The sequence below is a fragment of the Cariama cristata genome, unplaced genomic scaffold (genome assembly GCF_000690535.1).
Source record: "Cariama cristata isolate BGI_N322 unplaced genomic scaffold, ASM69053v1 scaffold3457, whole genome shotgun sequence".
Classification (NCBI taxonomy): Eukaryota; Metazoa; Chordata; class Aves; order Cariamiformes; family Cariamidae; genus Cariama; species Cariama cristata.
In genome coordinates, this window is record NW_009625894.1 from 1 (window position 1) to 21,307 (window position 21,307).

The 21,307-nt window shown below is 44.9% G+C and overlaps 2 protein-coding genes across 2 annotated transcripts in view; one reads left to right on the forward strand and one right to left on the reverse strand.

The window, feature by feature from the left end:
* Nucleotides 1-874: 874 nt before the first annotated feature.
* RAD54L (RAD54-like (S. cerevisiae)) lies at nucleotides 875-19,214 on the forward strand (the record flags this gene model as incomplete). The annotated part of the gene is made up of 16 exons (XM_009703769.1): nucleotides 875-994; nucleotides 1,763-1,823; nucleotides 3,598-3,733; nucleotides 4,520-4,589; nucleotides 7,049-7,337; nucleotides 7,814-7,938; nucleotides 9,747-9,897; nucleotides 11,810-11,936; nucleotides 14,056-14,130; nucleotides 14,556-14,686; nucleotides 14,798-14,908; nucleotides 15,053-15,176; nucleotides 15,495-15,573; nucleotides 15,681-15,860; nucleotides 17,371-17,534; nucleotides 18,722-19,214. Coding segments are annotated over 16 exons (2,145 nt in total), but the record flags the coding sequence as incomplete, so codon positions are not given.
* A 1,161-nt stretch (nucleotides 19,215-20,375) lies between these two features.
* Nucleotides 20,376-21,307, reverse strand: part of LRRC41 (leucine rich repeat containing 41) — a gene marked incomplete at its 5' end in the record, with an annotated part of 5,692 nt that continues 4,760 nt past the window's right edge. The window contains 1 exon segment of the mRNA XM_009703770.1: nucleotides 20,376-20,610. Within this exon segment, the coding sequence (XP_009702072.1) occupies nucleotides 20,376-20,610 (235 nt within the window).

Here is a 21,307-nt window from a genome sequence, read left to right on the forward strand (position 1 = left end):
GAGTCCCTGGTGCCTGATCGGAGGTTGTGATCGCCCCCGTCCTCTGGGGATGCAGGATCAGGCCCCAAGCTTGTGCTGTTTTCACCAGTTGGGAGAAAACTTGTGTCAGGGCACGTAGTTGGTGGAAGAACTTCTTTGTGTAGAGGTGATGCTTTGTGGTTATGGGCAAAACTATCCCTGGGAGAGCTTCCAAGTGTTTTGTGAGAGGGCTGGTAACAAAAAATAGGTAGATGTTTAAGACAAAACAGAATGTTATGATACTATGTTCTATGTCATACAGGTCAAAGAGTTTTAGCTAGTGCTTTCTGTGTCAAATCCCTTTTTCGATGCCAGCAGGCGGTTAAAACCATGCCTCAGGCTGAAGAGGACTGTGTTAAATCAGAAAACAGATCAATTACTTATTTATCTTCATGCCTTGCCATGTGTCTGAAATTTACATTTCAGTTTGAGGCCTTTCACCTGCGTAACAACAGATGCCATGGGAGCCTCTGGGGACTTTCGTGTAGTTTGTTCCATGCTATTGACCCTTCCTTTTTTTTTTTCTTCTGCTTTTTGTGGGGGAGGGGGACAGTACAAATCTTAGCACAGACAAGCCTGCCCTTTCACAGGTTAGAAAGTGGTAGCTATTTTCTTAACTAGGAGAGTATTTTAACCTTCATGCAGGTTAAACTTCAGGGCATGGTGACCTTGGTGGTGTTGCTGGCTCTGTCCTTTGGCAGTAGGGATGAGTAATGATTGTGTCTGTTCAGAGATACTCAGCAGGTTGGGTGCATTGTCTGTGTGGTTAGGTGCTTACTGAGTGTGACAGCAATGCATCAGTCTTCTAGTGTCACCAGATGCCCCTGAGTTGTTTTGTCTTGATTCTGTTTTTCAGACTCGGAAGAGACAGAAGCCTGTCAGCGAGACAGAGAGTGGAGAATGTTACAGGTCGCCTTTCCGGAAGCCTTTGGCTCAGTTGACCAATAGACCTCACTGCCTGGATAGCAGTCAACATGTAAGTGGGTGTTACTGCTGTCACACTATAGCAGGTGGGTTGCCGATGGAGCTCATTAATCAAGGGACTCCAAATGCTTCCATGGACCCATTTAGTCAGAGGTGTTTTGCAAGTGCCACATGCACACAGGGTCTTTAGGAGAGATCTTTTGCTAGCTTCAGCCATTTAATGTTGAGGAGGTGTGGTGGGGGAACTTTCTGTAATGGAAATCCTGAATAAGAGGGTTCTGTGGGGCCTAGGTGAAGGACAGTGCCCAGGGAACGTGGGTCGCTTTCTACAGAAATGGCTCAAGTGCTGACTGCCTGCCTGGTTCTGCCTGGGCTTCTACTGCTGGAGTCCAGGTGCTGGATCAGCTGGGCGCTTGCTGGTCCGGCATGGATGATCCTCCAATGGTAACCCAACTTCTTTACAGGAGCTGAATTGCCTGACTGAATTACCAAGGCAGGAGGATGCAATAGCATTTAAAGAAGTGAATAGTGCCGATGGATTTAAGGAGATGGGAGTTACAAAAAAACAATTTCATGCATTAGAAAACCTGAAGGAAATTAGTTTTGAAAAGCAGAATTGGTGGGGGGAATTGTGCTGGTTTGTTACTTTCTTCCTTTTGGATATTCTTGAAAATAGTTGCAGTTGGAGCTTGAATAGATTGAATAGAGGGACTCTCAGCACTTGGCAAAATTGAGTTCTCAAAAAAATGTCCTTGGCTTGCTTTCTTGAGCAGTCTCTGATTTCAGACTTCTTAAGCATGTTTTCTTTCTGAATTCCTAGGAGGCTTTTATCCGCAGCATTTTGTCCAAACCCTTCAAAGTCCCCATTCCAAATTATAAAGGTAAGATGAGGAGGTTTAAGGATTGTCTGTGTTGACTGACTTGGGTAAAACAGATGATGCTCAGGCCTGTCAAGTATATCTGTCGGGATTATTGTTATTTTGCACTGATGCATATGTTCCAGAAATCCTAACTTAATTTTGAAAGAAAAATACTGGCACATTAGCAAAGTCTTCACATTTCTTACTAGTGTTCAGTTTGGATAATCCTACATTTCAGAACTGAGTTTTATATTCTTACTGCTACGTATTTGATGTAGTGCCAGAAGATTGTACACTATATCACAAATACAAAAGCAAGATGAATTCCCAGTGATGAAGGTTTACCATCTAAAAAATACCCTAATGATGCTAACAGAGAGAAGGCTGTAGATGAAAAAGATAGTATGTACCAGTTTTCTTGCTACTTGGCTTGTCTGTTGAGCCTCAAGGTGATCTTCAAAGGAAGGTAGTTTTGAAGTTCAAAGCCTCAGCTGGTTTGAGTTGGTGAAACACAAGATCTCAGAAATAAATGGGCCTGTTCTTGTCCCCCTTTTCCCCTTCACCCTCCAGCTGAAAAATTCAAATGCAGAACAACCAGTTTCACTCAAACTTCAGTTATAAAAATATGTCTGTAAGCAGACACTGACTATGGAATGACGAGCCCCAAAAGAGTTTGACACAGTTAGCTTGTGGAAAAGCAGATTTGTCAGGAGGCTGAAACAACTGTAACTGGGGAAGCTGCTTTCTGTGGCTGTTATCTTCCTCTCTTAATTGGGAGATGAGGCCATTTCATGTGCTCTTTTCTTGGTGTGCATGCACTGTTGCCTCAGCTTGTGATACACCCTCATTTTGCAATGAGCTTTAGCAAGCAGTGGGCAAATTGACCCTGCTTGAATCTTTCCCAAGCAAAATCCTGGGACCACAATTTTCTGACTTTTGATAGGAAAAGGGATTTCTATGCATGTTCTTTTTGTATTCATCTTCATTCCAAAACAATGACATCAAAATATAATACTAGGAAAAAGGACTCGTGCTTGGTTTCTGGTTTTCACAGAAATTGGCTCCAAGGCCAAACATCTGCTATTGCTCAGCAGAGAGAAAATAATACCCTAGAGTAGGTAATGGCAGTATGGTGCTAACTATGATAATGTAAAACTTCATCACTGTTAAAGATCGATTCCTGACCTTGCATAAAAGATACAGCTCTGGCTAAGTCTGGGTGAGGTGATCCAAAAAGAGGATTTGACCCAGTATATACTATGTACGTGGGAAAGTATTTATTGAGCTGCTGAGGTGTACATTCTGGAACCCTGCTTGTCTTTCAAAAAACTGGAACAACAACCTTTGGGTACTAGGAGCAGCTCCAATGCCCAGGGATAGCTGAGGGAGACATTGCGTCCATTTATGGTTGGATGCCAGCGGGACAGGTCTGGGATGAAGCTGTCAGTCACCTTGTGAGACAGCTTATACTGTTGTGTGGCGGCATATATGGCATCTGCTGCACACAGTTGTGCCCATTTTGGTGCACCCAATGTGATGGGCAGTGCCATTACTCCATCTTTGCCTCTGCTCCTTTGTTGTATTCTTTGCTGCCACAGAGCTACCTGCTGTGTGCTGGTAGAGTGCTGCCAAACCACTGCCCTGCGTGGGTTTGCTGTCTGCACCAGTTGTGCCTGCATCTCCATTCCAGTCCCAATTAATTCACTGTTCCTAAATGTAATCAGACTCTTCTGCAAGGCTCTTGTTTCTTCTAGAAAGAAGTTGTTCTTTGAGTTGTGCCTTTGTTTGCTTTCAGGGCCGCTGGGCTTGCGCGCACTGGGTATCAAACGGGCAGGGCTGAGGAGTCCTCTCCATGACCCTTTTGAGGAAGGAGCTCTGGTTCTGTATGAGCCCCCGCCGCTGAGTGCCCACGACCAGCTGAAAATAGACAAGTGAGTCATCACCTGGCACAAATGCTTCAGCTCTGACCTCCTTGTATGTGTAGGTTTATGTGCTTTCTTCCCAACTGTGTCTGAGCTTGGGGTCTGAACATCAATAGAAGTTTGGTTCCAAGTATTCTGCCTCTGAATTGGTTCAGGTATGGTAACAATCAAAGAAGGAATGTACCCATGCCAGATTGTTTGTGTTCTTCCACACGCTGTTTCATCTCCCAGTCATGAAAAATGTAAATCTGTTGCAGGGAGTGAGCATATGCACATGGAGAAGCTGCTTAGAAAATCTTATGGCTTAGTCGTCAGGAAACATCAGCATCTAATGACAAGCAAAGGGAGATGACTGACGGTCAAATGTTAGGCTGCCTAATGGTTTTTATTCTGAAGTAGTTCCTTTTGTGATGTCATTGCAACTTAGAAGGGCTGTCAGATAGATCTTCATGGACAGAGGAGGGGGGTTCCTCTCTCCAGCGGTGCAGTTACAATATTGTTATTGAAACAAGGAAAATAGTAATGACTTTTTAACTGTGTCTCTGAACCACATTCTGCCCTCGTTTTAACCAGAGCCCGAATGCAGGGTTTCACTGATGTTTTAGGTTGTAGATCAGGCCCCTGTGACTTCATTCTCAAAGCTGAATTAATCCATTTTTCACTTTCCTGTTGGCGTTTCCTTCCCTCTTGCCACTGGGGAGTCCTCAGTATAGCAGTGAGATTAAAAAAAACCTAAACATATGCTGTGCCGAGTTCATTAATCACACTGTTTTCTTCCTTCACTGCCTCCTGCAGGGACAAAGCACCTGTCCATGTTGTGGTGGATCCTGTCCTCAGCCGTGTTTTACGGCCCCATCAGAGAGAAGTAAGTTTTCCATTGGGATCTGAGGGTATGGCTGGAGGACTTGGTGCATTTCAAAAAGCTGCAGTTCCTCTGCTGGAATTGTTACCCACCAACTGTGAGGTCTATGTAGACCTCACAGACTAACAGTCTGTGACAGTCTAACAGACTCTAGTCTGTTGCAAATGCAGTGAAACATTTGTTTTAACCATCCTCTTTAGAGGCCTGAATGCTGCAAATATTCTCGGTCCTGTGTTAAGAAAGAGAATGTGCTGGGAGTATTACAACAGTCCTTTTTCTCCTTAAAAATGTGGAAATTTACTGCTTTCTTGTGGCTAAGAACTTTCTCTTCTCTCCCCTCTGATCTAGCAGAGTCAGAGGACTCCCAGCCTAAACATGATGCTGCACAGTTGTGTTCTCTGTGGGGTTATAGGTCAGGTCAGCTGATAGTGGAAACTGGAGTTTCTGTGATCCTTGTGCACTGGTTGCACAGGTCTAGCAAAGCACATTGGCTGACTTTTGTGTCACTGGTGATACCTTAGGAAATGACTAGGTTCTGGAGGGAGATGGGATCTTGCAGACTCGGGGCTGAAAGTCCAGCCTTTACTTATCTTGAAGTCTGGAGGTGTAGCTCTGCTAAGTAGAACTTAGTGTGGAAGGTGGTGGGATATAGTAGCAATAAATTATGTTGCAGCTCAGTCTTGAGTTGGGCAGGGCAGGCTGTCCACCACTGTGTTTTGCTGGTCAGCAGAATTAACTGGATCCTCAGTCTCTGAGCCAGAAAAAACTAAAGCTTTTCTTTCTGGTACCATGGTTCCCAAGGCAGTGTGGAGTAGATTCTTACTTCATTCTGTTTTATACAGAGGCTACCCTTTGTAGGTGTGAGCTGTCCATGACCTGTGTAGACTTGGAATTCCTCAGTGGAGAGTGCTGAAAAACATTTTATGTCGTAAATATGTGCAACTTGACAATATTGAAGCAGTGGGTAGTAATCTCCAAATATCTAATGTAGGTATCTGAACAGTTTGAAGTTCATCACAGATGCAGTATATTATCATTTAAGCCAAGAGGCAGCATGGATGGAAGCTATGATTGCAGATCTTGCAGTCTAAGCAGGTCAAGCTGGATGTGTCCCTGCATGGGAGATCTTCAGATGGCTCAGAGAGCGCTGTAGGCTGCTCCTAGCTTGTACTTTTATCTCAGAGTTGGTACTGAACCTGTGACACAGCGTAATGCTCTCCTTACATAGCTGGAGGCACTCTTGTTTTTGGATAAGATACTGCCTGCTGGTGCTTTTGTCAAGTAATGGTGGTTATGTTGGGGTCTTAGGCACACTGTCTGGTTTTTGACAGCTAGATAGCTCTGATAAAGCAGTCTCTGTTCTAGTCTGACTAATAAATCTTTGCCTGCTAAGATTTCTGTGCTGCTTTATTCAGGTGATACTCCCAGACTGTTGTACAGCTTTGCTCCACCCAGTCATGTCTTTTGCTGGGAGGTTACCCAACTGGAGCCACAGTCAAATGCACTCTTTTAGTCTGTAATGTATTTCGTAATTGTTCAACTGGCTTAAATAAACTTCATTAACCTGTTGTTAAGGGCCTAAGAAAGAAAGAGAACGACTTGAAAGTGCAAGTGAAGGTGCTCCATCTTCCAGTCCTAGATAGTGGAGCACAAAGGGTTGAATCTGTCCAGATATGTTTAGGTTGTCTCTCACTCCCTGCTCTGTTGACACAATACAGGGAGATTGTATGTTCTCAGTGCAATACCCTGGTTTTCTCTGACTCTCTACCTTTAAGTGATAGAGGAACATTTTGAAGAGTCTGTCTCCCTCCCCCCCTGCCCCCCTCCTTTTATCTTTCTTGGTGGTGTGTCAGAGCCTAATGCAGAGCTGAGCTCTTCTCCCACCATGTGACGTGGGCTATAAACTCAGCCCTGTGTCTTCTGTGAAGCTAAATCTGCTTTGGACCTTGAGTCCCCAGGTGAGTCATTGTGCTTCTAGGCAGAAGCAATGAGGGCTGCTGAGGATATTCTGGGAGTTAATCAGGCAGCAGAAACGATTCTCACTCTATGATTCTGTGTTTTTAAAACTACCTAATTGAGGGGTGTTAAGATGATTAACCTCTTTGCAGTGATTGATGCAAGCTAGCTGATGGCCTGGGCCTATCTAATGCAGCCAGGGGTAGAAACTTCCGGGAATTCATGTCAGAAAGCTAGTTAAAATTGTAGAGTTATACTGTAGTAAGATTTTGTGCATGTTATGAGATATGCGTTGGCACCAGTAATATTGTTCCAAACCAGATGTGACTACATTTTAGCTGCGTCTCAGGTGATTTCCCTCTGTCTCATTAGAACACTGCATGTCCTCAGGGATGTGCTACACAGATTTGCTGTTTGTTGTAGTATCAGTCCTATGCATTGTGGTAATGAAGTTGTCATTCTGCTGATGTCCCCCATTCTGCTCTGAGAGAACAATTTTTTGGCAGGGAGTGAAATTCCTCTGGGACTGTGTGACGAGCCGGCGGATCCCCGGGAGTCATGGCTGTATCATGGCAGACGAAATGGGGCTGGGCAAAACCCTGCAGTGCATCACACTCATGTGGACACTTCTCCGGCAAAGTCCAGACTGCAAGCCTGAAATTGAGAAAGCCATGGTGGTGTCTCCTTCCAGCCTAGTGAGAAACTGGTACAATGAAGTAGAGAAATGGCTGGGGGGAAGGATCCAGCCGCTGGCCATTGATGGAGGCTCCAAAGAAGAGATTGACCGTAAACTAGGTACAGAAATGTTTGCAAATGGTGCGGTTGCCTGGCTTAGGTCAAAATGTTGCATTGGAAGAAGCCTACAGCAGCTGATGTGAACATCTCTAAGCTGTCATTAGAGCTCTGAAGACTGATGAAAGTCTCTCCACTAACATGTTTAGATCAGGCCCTTGCATGTTTGGTAATAGTAGATCTTTTTGGAATAATCCAAGTCCAGTCTCGTGCTTAAGTTAGCACAGTCCCAGTGCCTTTTCTTTGCTCCAGCCAGAAGCCAGGAAAGGAGTGGGCAGAGGTGGGACCGGGATGGAAATGGGAGCAGTTTTGGGGCAAGGAGCATGGGTATATGTTGGTGGAAGGGATGCTACAGACTAATTGAAACAGACAGGTTTTCTTAGATTTCTAAGGCGAAAGTTTTGACTATAGAGCTTGAACCTTTTTCTGTTATTTTCCTCATCCCTCTTTTTTTACTTTTCCCCCCTTTCCATCTGCAGTTGGCTTTATGAACCAGCGTGGCCTGCGAGTGCCTTCACCCATCCTGATCATCTCCTATGAGACCTTCCGACTCCACGCCGAGGCATTACAGAAGGGCAGTGTTGGGCTGGTCATATGTGATGAGGTAAAGTGGAATCTTTAAAGAGAATCTGTACCTGATATTTTCTTGAGATCTGGACAAAACTGGCTCTGCTTTCTTAAAAGGGGGGAGGGCAGTGGGAAACAAGGTTTAGCTGTGGACAGCACCCATTCTGGTGTCTGAGAGGCTCTGGGTAACTGGCTTATCCATACTGGGTGAACCTGAACAAGAGAAGGTGTTTTTAGGAGCTGAGATATGAAGAAAATCCAGGTGATGGTAACTGTGGCCACTTTGAAGGTCCCTAGCAGGGTGAGGGCACCTTCTAGGGCCCTCTCAGTGTGAAATATGTAGCAGAAAGGAGGTCCCCTGCCTATCTCTGACTCTGAAAGAGGTCTTACTCTGTTGGGATGGTAGTGCCCTGGCCCACTGATCTGGTTTTCGTTTGTTGGTGTCTGTCTTTGCTAGTGAGAAGTACTCTCTGTTTGGCCTGGCCTCATATTCTGCCCAGTGATTTTTAACATGGCTCTGTTTTGAGGAAAAGGTTGGACTGGAGACTCCTGAGGTCTCTCCCAACCTAAATGATTCTGTGATTCAGCATGCTCTTGTATATAGTGTCAGCCGCTGTCAGGCAGTTTATCTGACTGTCTTATTCTGTGCTTTAGTGGGGGGTTTGAAGGGCACTCCTGTGGCAGGACCCTCTTGCCCTCTCTGTAGCCTCCTGCTTGGGGCAGAGGTAGGAGAGCTGGGTGAGGAGTTACCTACTTGTTCGAGATGAGACAGACCTGGTTTGACTCCCAGCTCGCTGACCTCTTGATCTAGCATTGCTAAGCCTGTGTTGTCAAGCCCTGCTTTCACATGGCTGAAATGGAGTAGTTTTTTCAGTTGTTGTTCCCTATTTGTGGTTATAGGTAGTGAGGGCCAGAGATGCTCTGAAGGACAAAAAAAAAAGTCTTCTGCCTCCTTGAAACGATCAAGTTGGGCGCCTCAGACACTGGTGAGGTGTCCTCTGCTGCCAGTTAGAGGGGATTTGTTAAAAAGTGGTGCCACCCAGTGGTTTGGTTTTTTATTTGCTAGAACAGCACTGAGAGGAGCTTAAAAAGAGCGAGCATCCTCACAAGTATAACTTCCATCTGCCTTTTATCTACCGAGTCCATGACTGCCCGCAACTCTTGGTGTCCCTGGGATAGGGCCAGCAGCGAGGGATGCTGGGAATGCAGGTCCTTGGCCTTGTGTCTTCCATATGTTCCAAATAAATACTCAGCCCTGCAATGGTCTGACACTTGTAAAATGTATCTCATCACTTATGCTTTGTTCTACAGCATAGCACTCGGATGCTAATAAAGTTGCTTTTCCCAGACATGGGAAATGGGACCTGTATTCAGATTACCCCTGTAAGAGGTGCAGAACCTCTTTCTGTTAGTGTGCAGAGGCCTGGCAATCCTGGATATAGGTGGTCTGAATGGCTTGTGATCTTAACCTTGGGTGATGCAATGTTACTGGTCCAGAGTTCAGTGCCCAGTGTTGGTGGCTGAAAACGTTTCTGAACAGGAAACAGTTCTTATAGTTAGACCATGTGGTGGTTGTTATTTTCATGGTAGGCCCTCTTGCCTGGTTGTGACTCAGATATTCCTGATCTGGGAAGCTTGTAATGTCATCTTTCCTCATGTAATGGCTTCAGATTTCGCACCAGATTCTTGCCTTTGAAAGAAGTCTGTCACAACAGTTGAATAGACATACAACCCTTAGTCCACTACCAGGAATAGGAAAAGTGGTGAGATGCCTTGTGGGAGATACAGCATATCAGTGTTGGTGAGGATCTCCAGGCTTAATTCCTTTTTTCTTTTTTTTCAAAGGGCCATAGACTGAAGAACTCTGAAAACCAAACATACCAGGCTCTCAACAGCTTAAATACACCTCGACGAGTCCTTATCTCAGGCACCCCTATTCAGAATGACCTGCTTGAATATTTCAGCCTGGTGCACTTTGTCAACTCAGGCATCCTAGGTAAGAGGTGAATATGTGAGAGACATGAGGGAGGGGGAGGTTGCTGGCAAGGCCTCCGCTAGCTACCAGTGCCAGCAAAAGCAGCAACCAAGACATTAGTGAGAGGAAAGATCATGCACAGGTTGTGGGGACTTATTCTCCTTCAGTTTGTATCTAGAAAGTCTAGGTCAGAGTCCCCTGTTCTAGAGGCTTATATCATCAGAGCTCTGGTTCAAGAAGATTGTAATTTAAAGTACACCAGTCTAACAGGTATTTTGGAAGGGGAATTAATTAAGGTAAAATGAATATATGACCCTGAGTACTACGTGGCTGATCTTGTGTAGCTATACTGGTCAGCCAAAATGTCTATGTAGGGTAGGATTTTCTCTGACAATAAGCCTTTGGAGATACTTCAGGAGCTGCTGGGTAGGAAGAGCCAGCTTGTAATGGTACTTCCCACAATGCTCCCAGGCTACAGCAAATTCAGAAATCTAAGCCAGAAAAGATGTCTTTGTAGGAGAGGCTCTGTGGAGCAGAGGGTTTGACATGATATGCCCTCTGCATTGAGTTTGGAGGCAGCCTGGGAGACAGCTTTTCCCTGCTTTCCCTCTTGTATCTATCTGGCACAGGAGGCTGAAGTGACTGGTTCAAGGCGGAATGGTGTACCCTGTGGCAGAGTTAGGCAGCAAAGCCCAAATTTCTCAGTGTCTGCCATCCCACTTTCAGATAGTCTGAGAGAAAGTTGAGGGTGATGTCTAGCATTTGGAGTTAAGACTGCTTTTGTTTTTTAAGGCAAGGTAGGCCTGTGAATATGGGGTTAACTTCATCAGAGACAGAAAGAAAAGTCTTGAGGAGAGATACTGATTAGTGTGAGTTTTTAGGATTGAACACCTACAATTGCTGGTAGCAGATTGAAATATTCTGTCTCTGGCTTCTATGCTCAGCTTATGTCTGCAAGCTCTGTTTTCATTTTAAAAGCAAAGTAGCCTTTGCATCCACTCCTGCATCACTGGGTTAGGAGCAGGTCTGCTGCTTTCCAGTGTGGAACAGCTTGTCTTCATCAATCGAGGTCATTTTTTCTGTCAAGGAATGAAAATAAACCAATCTGTAAATCATTTCCTTGTTACTGTAACTCATCACCCATGTTTGTCTCAGATTGTTGGGCATCCAGTCCAAGAGGCTTCTCATTAATTCTGGGGCATGCACAACTAGTTAAACACCATTCATCAGATTCTTAGTCTTACAAGCAGCATTTAGGCCGTATCTTTTTCTGTTCAGCTGTTCTGGCCCCAGGATTTCTCAAGGAAAGGATGGGATGGGGTGGTAGATGTTCTACATCTGCTTTTTCCATGTGCTTCAGTTCTTGGTAGTTAGTACAGGGAGCTGATGTGATGATTTTCCCCCCTCCCCCTTGCCCCTCTTGACCTGTACTTTAGGGAAGTCTCCCTGCACTTCCAGTTCGTTCTTTCTGAGATGAGGTTAATACTGTAACTACTGCCAGCAAAGCTGCTTGCATGCATCATTTTTCCCACTTTCAGCCTGTGACCAGTAATAGGCAACTGATTACAGATAATTTTGGAACAGGCACACATAATGCCTGTGCTGTTGTTTGCAAGGACAGTATCTGAGAGTAAAAGTATAGCTGGAATGTGAACAAAAACAGTACATGCCTGACTAGACTTGGGTTTAACTAAAATTGCATGACCTTTGGCAGTGCGTTGTTGTTGGAGTACAAAATGTTTTTCTGTGGTACAGATTTGCCTGTCTCGTTTGAATCTTTCCTGGCTAGAAAGGAAAACAAATCATACCAGTGGGGTGAGAGTTTGTTTTATCTGCTGGGCCTCATGCTTGTGGTATGATAACTGGGGCTGTGGGGTACTGTTCAAAGGTGATTTGGTAGTAGTTGTCACCTTTTCACTTCTCTTTTGAACAGGGACTGCACAGGAATTTAAAAGACATTTTGAAATTCCCATTTTGAAAGGCAGAGATGCGGATGCCAGTGAAGCTGAGCGACACAAAGGAGAAGAGAGGCTTAAAGAGCTGATCAGTATTGTGAACAGGTGAACTTCATCCCTCTTTGCAGAGGTTTTGCATAAAGCCTTGGTGTACACTGGTATCTTTCCAAATTACAGTTGTAGCTGTAATGAATTCTCTTGCCAGCTTTATGTCTGTTTAGCAAGAGATTGTGCAAGGATTTATTGCCTAAGAAATCTACGTAGCATGTAGCTTTAGGCTGAAAAATAGCGCATTGAAATGGCATGGTTGACTGCAGTCACCCCCAAGCAAATGTACTCGGGTACTGAATCATGATTTGAGTCTTATGTTTGTTTTCTCCTGGGATCTGAATAGTCAGGCAGCATCCTTTTATTTGTCTTAACATAACTACAGTGTAAACTGGGTCAGACTTGAGATCCATCTAGCCCAGGTGTTAAGTGGCAGACAGAAAGAGTATAGGGAATGTTGCTCAGTTCTGCTGTTGATTGCCCAAGTCACAAGAGTCCAGCTCACACTTTCATAGCTGTGTTGGCTCTGTAGGGCTAATGGGATTAGACTAGTAGTGTCAGAGGTATGACTTTTGATCCCCAAGAAGCACGTCTTTGGTGTAAAATGCTGTCTTACTTATCTTTAGTTGATTTTTGGTATTTGTTTAAACCTTGTTTCTATTCATGAATACAACCAATTTATCCACATCTGCTGGCAATTGCTTGTCTCTCTCTAAGAACTCTTACTAGAGACTCATTTGAATTCTCAGTATTGCTGGTGTCTTCATTTCTTTGACCTTTTTTTAATCTGGCTTTTGCAACCATCACAAATACAATCCTGCAGTTCGTAGTCATGGTAAATTGAATTTCACACTAAGTACAGCCTCTCTATAGAGATAGCCCTGACCTTGACGCAGGTCAGCTTGCAGAAGCCTAAGAGAAAGGAAGGCTTGGGAGGAGAAGAGGTTATTCCTTCTTGAGGTGCATTTATTTCTTTTTATAGTTGATGGAAAAGGGGTGTAAAAGTGTGTTCAGGAATGCTTGTGCCTGGCTGTGTTGAAGTCTCTGTCCTTTCCTTTATTGTGCAACAGTCATGATACACAAATAGGGAAAATAAATACAGAAGTAGTAACAGATGAATCAGTTGAATTTGGTAGGAACTACAAATGAGGCAGCGATGCAAAGACATGTGGAATCATAGGTGTAAGGCTGGAAAGGCCCTAGAGAAGGTGTCTAATCCATCTTGCTGTCCTAAGGTAGAAGGTGTTAGACCTAAACCGTCCCTTACTTAACCCCCACTCAGCACTGAAGAACTTACAAGTTTCCCAGGACACCTTTTCCAGGGCATTACTGTCTTTGCAGTTAGCAAATGCTCTTAATGTGTAACATAAATCTTCCTTACTGCAGTTTAAGCCTGTTACTTTTCATCCTACTGCTTATGGGTTTGGAGACCAGATTATTCCTTTCTTTAACAGCCTTTGACAGATTTTTGGGGCTGTCGTATATCCCTGCTGTCTGTTTTCTATAGGTTTTGTAACATCATATTTTTGATGTTTTCTGGCAGAACTGGGTTTCTGCACCTCTTTATTATTCTGGTTGCTCAGTTCAGCACTTTTTCTAGTCCATCCTATCTTTTCTAAAGTGTGGTAGAACTGCTCCATGGGGCATTTCTAGAGCCCCAAAGGATATGCCCTTTGCTGAAATCTTGGGCCAGATGATGAACCCATCTTGGCTGAGGATGGCTACTAAGTTATTACGTGGGGAACTGCCTGCTTGTGCTTTGAGTTATGTCCGTAGTGTGTGGTGGTTAAATCCTGTCCTTGTTTGCTGTCCATGCTACTGGTCTGTTGTAGCTCAAGTTGAGAATGATGTTGGTAGTCTGAGGAAGAGCTGAATTTCTCTCATAAGGGAGTGGGCTCTGTTAGGTGAAAAACCATGCCTGATCCCTCCAAATCTTGTGAACCAGATTTGGAAGCCTCACAAAGACAATGGGTTATATTGGGCTCTGTAGCGTGGGCTGATGGAGCACAGCTTCGTGCAGATGGTGGGTGTCTGGTCTTTACCATGTGTTGAACTGTCACAGACTTTTGGAGATAAGATATCAAAGGGACTGTGTGTTGAGCTCATGAGGAATTATAGTGATAAAACAAGGTTTTTATGTCATCCAAGCATCTGATCTTAATTTCCCTCCATGCAGGTGTTTAATCCGAAGAACTTCAGATATCCTGTCCAAATACCTGCCAGTGAAGATTGAGCAGGTGGTCTGCTGCAGGTACCAAAAAGCACGTACTCTGCCTAGGAAATGAGAAGAGCAACAGGAAGGACTAAAAAGTTGCAAAAAGCCCTTCAATGCTTGTGGTGATTGCTTCCCTCTAGGAATGAGATTGCAGCCGTTGGCAACATGTTGCTTTTGTTCCTGAAGCAGGGATGGACAACATACAGCTGGTAGTTCTGCCAGCCAGCTGATGTGCTCTGGGCAGCAGAGCACTGGGCCGTGCAGGGTATCTGCAAGCTTTCCTTCCAGCTCTGGGCTGAGATATTAATGCTCTACCATCAGCCTTGGAGGCATTTCTAGGCTGTCCATACTGTAGCTAAAAAAAATATTGGGCTAAAAGGAACTCACTGTGTAGATGGAGGAGGAAGGATGGGGTTGGTTTGGGTGCAGGCTGAGACTGCAGAGCTGTTGTTCTGTTTCAGACTGACACCTCTGCAAGCTGAGCTGTACAGGAATTTCCTGAAGCAAGCCAAGCCAGTGGAGGAGCTGAAGGAGGGCAAAATCAGCGTGTCATCTCTCTCTTCCATCACTTCCTTGAAGAAGCTCTGCAATCGTGAGTTGTTCCGCTCATGCAATGAGTTTGGGTTTTGCACTGTTGGTGTGGTTTGTTTTTTTGGGTCTCCCTTGTGCACTCCGCAGTCTCTCAGCTCTGTTTGTTCTCTAGACCCTGCTCTTATTCATGATAAGTGTGTGGAAGAGGAAGAAGGTTTTATGGGAGCCCTGGACTTGTTCCCTGCTGGCTACAGCACCAAATCTGTGGAGCCCCAGCTTTCAGGTACTGTGGAACTCAACAGTACAAATGTGCTGCCTAATACAGGCAACTATGAGACTTTGTTTAGCATCTTATCAAGTGCCCTTCCAAGGTCTGGAATTTGGGAACTTCTGCTTTAGCTTTCTTCTTTCTTTCCTTTTTATCCAGGAAAGATGCTGGTTTTGGACTACATCCTTGCTGTTACAAAAAGCACCAGTAATGACAAGGTGGTTTTAGTGTCTAACTACACTCAGACACTGGACCTATTTGAAAAGCTCTGCAGGAACCGGAGGTTTGTCTTCTGGCTTCATTTGTTTAATCCTACAAGACTGTACTTGCAGCCTACACTGTAAAAGAAACTGGCTATTTTTAAAGTTTCTATCAGGAGGAACTTGTGATCTGTCTTTTACCTCAGATATTCCTAAATTGGAACTAATGTGGCTTGTGCTTTGGCTACTGGGGTCACTCAGCAGAAAAGCTCTGGCCCTCTGCAAAAGTTCCTAAAGCCCAGGCCCTTGTTACAAGGCTGTTTGTGAAAGATTTTCCTCTTTTGAATAGGGTGCTCTAAAGGTCACAGCAGTCTGATTGCAGTAAACGCTGTATATTGTAGGTATTTATATGTCCGGCTGGATGGCACCATGTCCATTAAAAAGAGAGCAAAGATTGTGGAACGATTCAACAGCCCCTCAGTAAGTACAACCTGCCAAATGTGAGCAGCACTCCTGCCAGTTCTGAATGCTGTGAGTAAAAGTATGGCTGCCTCTGTAGTTTAATTCAGGCCTGCCTTTTTCCACAGAACCCTGAATTTATCTTCATGTTAAGCAGCAAAGCAGGTGGCTGTGGCCTGAATTTGATCGGGGCTAACAGACTGGTTATGTTTGACCCAGACTGGAATCCAGCTAATGATGAGCAGGCCATGGCTCGTGTGTGGCGGGATGGCCAGAAGAAGACATGCTACATCTATCGACTGCTTTCAGTGAGTCTTACTCCTCTCATCTCCTCAGAATGGAGTACTTGCTACCAGCTAGGCTGCAGCTGCTGTGATTGCAACCAGAAGGGGAAGAACTCTTTTGTGTTGGTGACCAGAATTGATTGGAACTTAATTGCTTCCTATCCTCAGATGTGTTGCCTTGGGGAAAAAAACATGAAGGGTCAAGCTGGAGGGTCATTACTGCAGGCCTTGGTTTCTAATGGTGACTGGCTTCTGAGAAACAGAAACAACCTTGGCTTTCCAGATAAGATGCTCATTCAAAGTCATTTATGCATCTGACTTTTAATTTTATGGGGTGTCTGATGCCAAAGTTACTGTCTTGCAGTCTGGCTGCAGTCTGCTTTGGTTGGGTGTACATGTATTTAATAAACAGCAAGTACGTTCCCAGAATTACAGCAGCTTTTGGAATGGAACTGCCAGTTAGCAGGTGGGGTAGCTGCTCTGTAAAGGAATAGCATGGAGGAGACTAGTCTTTTCAGGCTACTGAAAAGGCACCCTTTGTCCAACAGTGCCAGTAGCCATGACTGCTCAGAAGTGTCCCCTCTCTGCCCTTGTTTGTCTTCACCTCTTGTTAGTTCAGACTGTGGGGTTTTTTTTGTTTTGGTTTGTTTTTTTGTTGTGTGGTGGTTTGGTTTGGGTTTTTTTGTAGGTTTGTGTTCCTTGATCAATGATTATTTTACTTTGACAAAACAGAAGCTCTTTACCCATCTCTTCTTTATGGTGTTCCACTTTTTCACTGACCTGGCTGTACCTGGAAGCAGGGAGCTCCTTTGCTTTTAAAACTGGGAAACTGGTCTGCAAATCATGACTAATCACCCCTTTCTTTTGTATTACATTTGTTTGCAAAACAGACATCTGGCTCTCAGATTTTTGCCTTAAAAATGTAGTATACTGGGCTTTCTGCACATCTGTTCTAGAAGTAGTCATCTCCCTCCAGAGAGTGGGTGTGATTGATCTGTGGGTGGATGAACCAGCAAATACTGCTGATGCTCGTGTCACCCAGGGCTAGCCCTTGCTGTTGTTTTTTCGGGGAGGTTGTGTTTGGTGTTTGTTGGGTGTTTTTTTTTGGTTTTTTGTGTGTGTTGGGGTTTGTTTGTTTTGTTTTGTTTTGGGGTTGGTTGGTTTGTTTGTTTTGTCAAGAAGTGGCTGTAGCTGCTCAGCTCCTTCCTCTTCCTTCCTGTCAGCACAGCCTGGTGCAGTGTGTGAGCTCCAGCCACAAGTGGCAGCCCCACCCCTTCATCATCCATATCTCTGTGGGATCCACTCCTGTAGCCACAATGAAAGACAAGAGGAGCAGAGTTGGGTTAGATCAGCAACCAAACAGGACATGGTTGGAGTGCAGCTAGTAAAACTTGCCTGTCATCTGTACTGGTCTGGCAAGGCACTAAGTGGTCCTGACAGCTTACTGCCATTTCATCTGTGACACTTCCCACTGTAATGCTGCTTTAACACTAGTGTCCCAACTGTGCTTTACCTCTGACTTTCTCTCCTGTAGACGGGGACCATAGAGGAGAAGATATTCCAACGCCAGACCCACAAGAAGGCCCTCAGCAGCTGTGTGGTGGATGAAGAGCAGGATGTAGAAAGGCACTTCTCACTTGGGGAGCTGAAGGAGCTCTTCACATTGAATGAGACCACCACCAGTGACACCCATGACAAGTGAGTATACTGAATAACTAATGGATAGGGTCAGCAAAAAAAACCCTCTGCAGTTTGGCCTACTGATTCAGGGGTTCCTCAGGCAGCAGGAGGAAGCTCGGAGAGGGAGGGCCTCAAGTGTCTCTGCTTCTGAAGCTGTTAACCACCTGGAGATGAGCACTTCCTTGCTGTCCTCCCTTTTTGTTGTCTTAGAAAAGCTGTGCTGGCTGGACAAGTGAGCAAACTATCTTGTTGCTGGCTGTGTTTGGAGGCTGTGGAATACTGCAGCTAACGAAAAGGAAGAAATTGATCAGAGCTGTTCAAATTGGTGGAGCCCAACTTGGTCCTTCCTTGCTGCTCTCCTCCTTGGTGGTTTGTGATCTCCAAATGCTGAGCTGCTTCAACTGCCAGGGCTATTCCACCTGCTAAGAATTCATGAGGCCAAGCCAAGTGCTGTTCTGGGGACTAAAAGAACCCTCTTCTCCATTGTCTGCCCTTCTCCTCCATCCCTGAGACCTGTAGTATTGTAGCCACCAGACAGAGGACAGGGAGTGCAGGAAAATGCTTCACTGTGAAAGTTAAGACTCTTAGTTCAGGCAAGAAGTGAAGAAGAGCTGACTCAAAGCTTAGCTCTGTAGGTATCTTGTCTGCATGGCAACAAGCTTTGCTGGCACGGCTGCTGCTGCTGCTGCTCTTTATCTCCTTATGTGGCAGTTCAGTAGGGCATCTCCAAAACATCCTGAGCACAAGCCAGCGGCAATGGTGAGAGCCAAGATGGAGCAGTTTGGAGCATGGTGTGCTCTCTTGAACTCGGGAAGCCTGACGTAGTGCTAAGAAGGCGTGAGCAGTGTGGCGTTCACTTGAGATCTGCCCTAAGCAACATCCCTCACTTTTCGGGCGAAACTTCTCCTGAACTTTCTCTGGGTCCTGCTGGACCATTGCCACATGGCAAAACATGGAGGAGGAGCGCTATTAGAAACAGAATTCCAAGGTTTCTAAAATGTGTGAGAGTCACTTCTTATCTGTCATACATGCCAGCAGGTGTTTAAATGAAACATGGTAGCAATTAATCCTGTCTGAAAATCCAGTTGCCAGTGTTGCAGGTGAAGGGGACGTAATCCAAATGTTAGTGGGCTGCATTTTTAAACAACCTGTACCCTAAAGAAATGGAGGAACCTTGCACTGACCTTGCGCTGGCTCTGTTCCAGGATCAAGTGTCATCGCTGTGTGAATGGCCACCAGGTACGGCCTCCCCCTGAAGGGTCCGACTGTACCTCTGACCTCTCCCAGTGGAACCACTGTGCTGATAAGCGGGGGCTGCAGGACTCTGTGCTGAAGGCTGCATGGGATGCTGCTGTCACCTTCACCTTTCATCATCACTCCCATGAGGAGCAGCGAGGGATTCCCTAACAGGTTACTGTCCCCTGTGGGGGCAAGAGCAGGCTGCTGTGGCAGTCCACCCCACTTTAATCCCTTTCAAGGAAAGGCGCAGTGGGTAGCTGTGTATGTGTTGGACTGTTGTGTGGCTGTGGAATAGCAGAACAGAATGGTTTCCGAGAGGCTGGAAGGCCCTTGGCATTGTTTAGTCTACTGCAACAGCAAGGATTCTGTGGCTGCTTCTCCGCTGTTGTATTGTGTGCCTGAAAAACAGCCCTTTGGGAACTGGGAATAACCAGACCTTGTGCACTTGATCAGATTCAGCACTGGTTCTCATGCTGTTGGTGTCTGTGCCTTCTACTCAGCCAAATTTCGTCTTCAGGTTTAAGTTAAGCCTGCAGTTTTATAGCACTTGATGTGCAGAGTCATGGCTTTTTCCTTGACAGCTATGGCTTACAGCCGCTGATCAGAAACTTGCGGAATCTGTTTCTGTTGTGAAATGTGAACCTTGCTGATTACTCAGGGACAAGAGGGTTTGTACAAGGGAAAATAATTTCAGCTTGTATGTTGAACATCTGGCTTGAAAGATCATGCAGGCAGTAGGAAATCAGGTTCTATTAAGGTAACTCCATTTCTAAAACCACTTGCTTTGTTATGGGCAGGATCCCCTGATCTAGCAGTGTTTTAATTAGATCACATTACAAGCCACTAATAAAATTCATACTTTGGTACATTATGGGTCTTAATTATATTTTTATTATAAAAATGTTACAAAAGAACAAACTATTCAAAACCTCTGTAAAATGACTGCAGACACTGGAGAGGTACCACATGATTGCAAATAAACAGCAGGCTACTTGGTACACAATGAAATTTGGTTTTTTGTCCAAAGTAAAACGTTCCAAATTTAAAAGGTGAAGTCTAGGGGCTTTTTAAGCTTGTTTTCTATTCCCTTTAAGTGGAGAGAGGAGTTCTTATTTCATAGATCACAGAATGATTGAAGTGGGAAGGGACCTCAAGGTCACATTGTCCAATGACCCTGATCAAAAGCAAGGTCACCTAGAGCTGGTTGCCAAGGACCACAACCACATGGCTTTTGAGTGTCTCCAATGATGGAGATGGTTATTCATGAGACATTGGCTGAAACAACATGAAATTTGTAACAACACCCAGTGAAATAAATAATTGCTCATCCAAAGATCTGCATGAAGTCACAGAAGCTCATTTGATATGTCCCATTCATAATATTCCAACTAAGATGGTGGAGTTAGACCACCTGGAAGTACAGTTGTTGACCCACACGGTCTTGTGTGTCACTTCACTGTAGTACCCCTTCTTCAAATGAATAGAAAAGGGACAAGAACAACTGTATACTGCTTGAACCAGGGGAAGAAAACCCTACCTGTGCTATGAAATACATTTTATTGGCCAGGGACTGAACTGCTTAGTTCAAGGTGATCAGTTTTTTTCCTGGTCCTGTGTCCATCACATGACACTGATGTAGTCAGCAAAGGCCTGGGAGGAGTCCCATGAGTCATTGACCACACTGCACACAGCTTTGAGACGCCGAAGCGCTTCTTGAGCTGTTTCAGCATCCTGGTCCAGCCAATTTTGGAAGAGGCGGAGGTGTGTGAACTGAATCTGTCCCCCTCTCTGCTGGATGTGGCCTTCCAGCTTCTTCGTGAACTCCAGGAGCCCATCAGGTTTGATGCAATTTGAGCTTTCCAGGGAAAGAAGGACAAAAAACCAAAGTCATTAAGAGTTTTATGCTATAATTTGAGCAGTTTAAATTACTGTTCCTTCTAGTAACTGACAGTGCAGCTACTTGAGGATGTTTCAGTGCAAAGTACAACTTTCTCAGCAATACAAAGTGTGAGCAATCCGTTAGTTTTGATGGAAAAACAGTAATATGAAGGCCTGGAAACTTTTCAAAACTAAGGTGGTAACCACTGACAAGTTAAACTCATTGTCCTGGCCTGCTTACTACTGACTTAAGTAGGCCTGTCTGTGGCCTTAAAATGTTGCTGGACCCAAGCTGCTGACTAAGCAGTGCCAGAAGCACTTCAGTCTCATAGCAGCTGTCAACTGCCTGGACCAAGGGGCCTGGCCCAACCTACAGGTCACAGTGCAAGCCTCAGCAGTAAGTGATCATTTATCAATTCCTTCTGAGAAAATCCGGAGAGCATGTGTCAGGTTCTGGTGTTCCTAGGTGATTAAAAGGTCATTTCCCCTGCATAGATGTGTAAATAAATATGAAGTTCTATGCTGGACTTAATCTTGTGAGAGGCACAGTAACAATCAGGACTCAAGGCTGCTGAAGGAGTAGCTATGGTTAAATAAATAGTCAAGCCTGTGTACTCAGCAACCTGAGCCATTAGGATGTAAGGGGGGGGGGGGGGGGTGTTTGTTTTTGCACA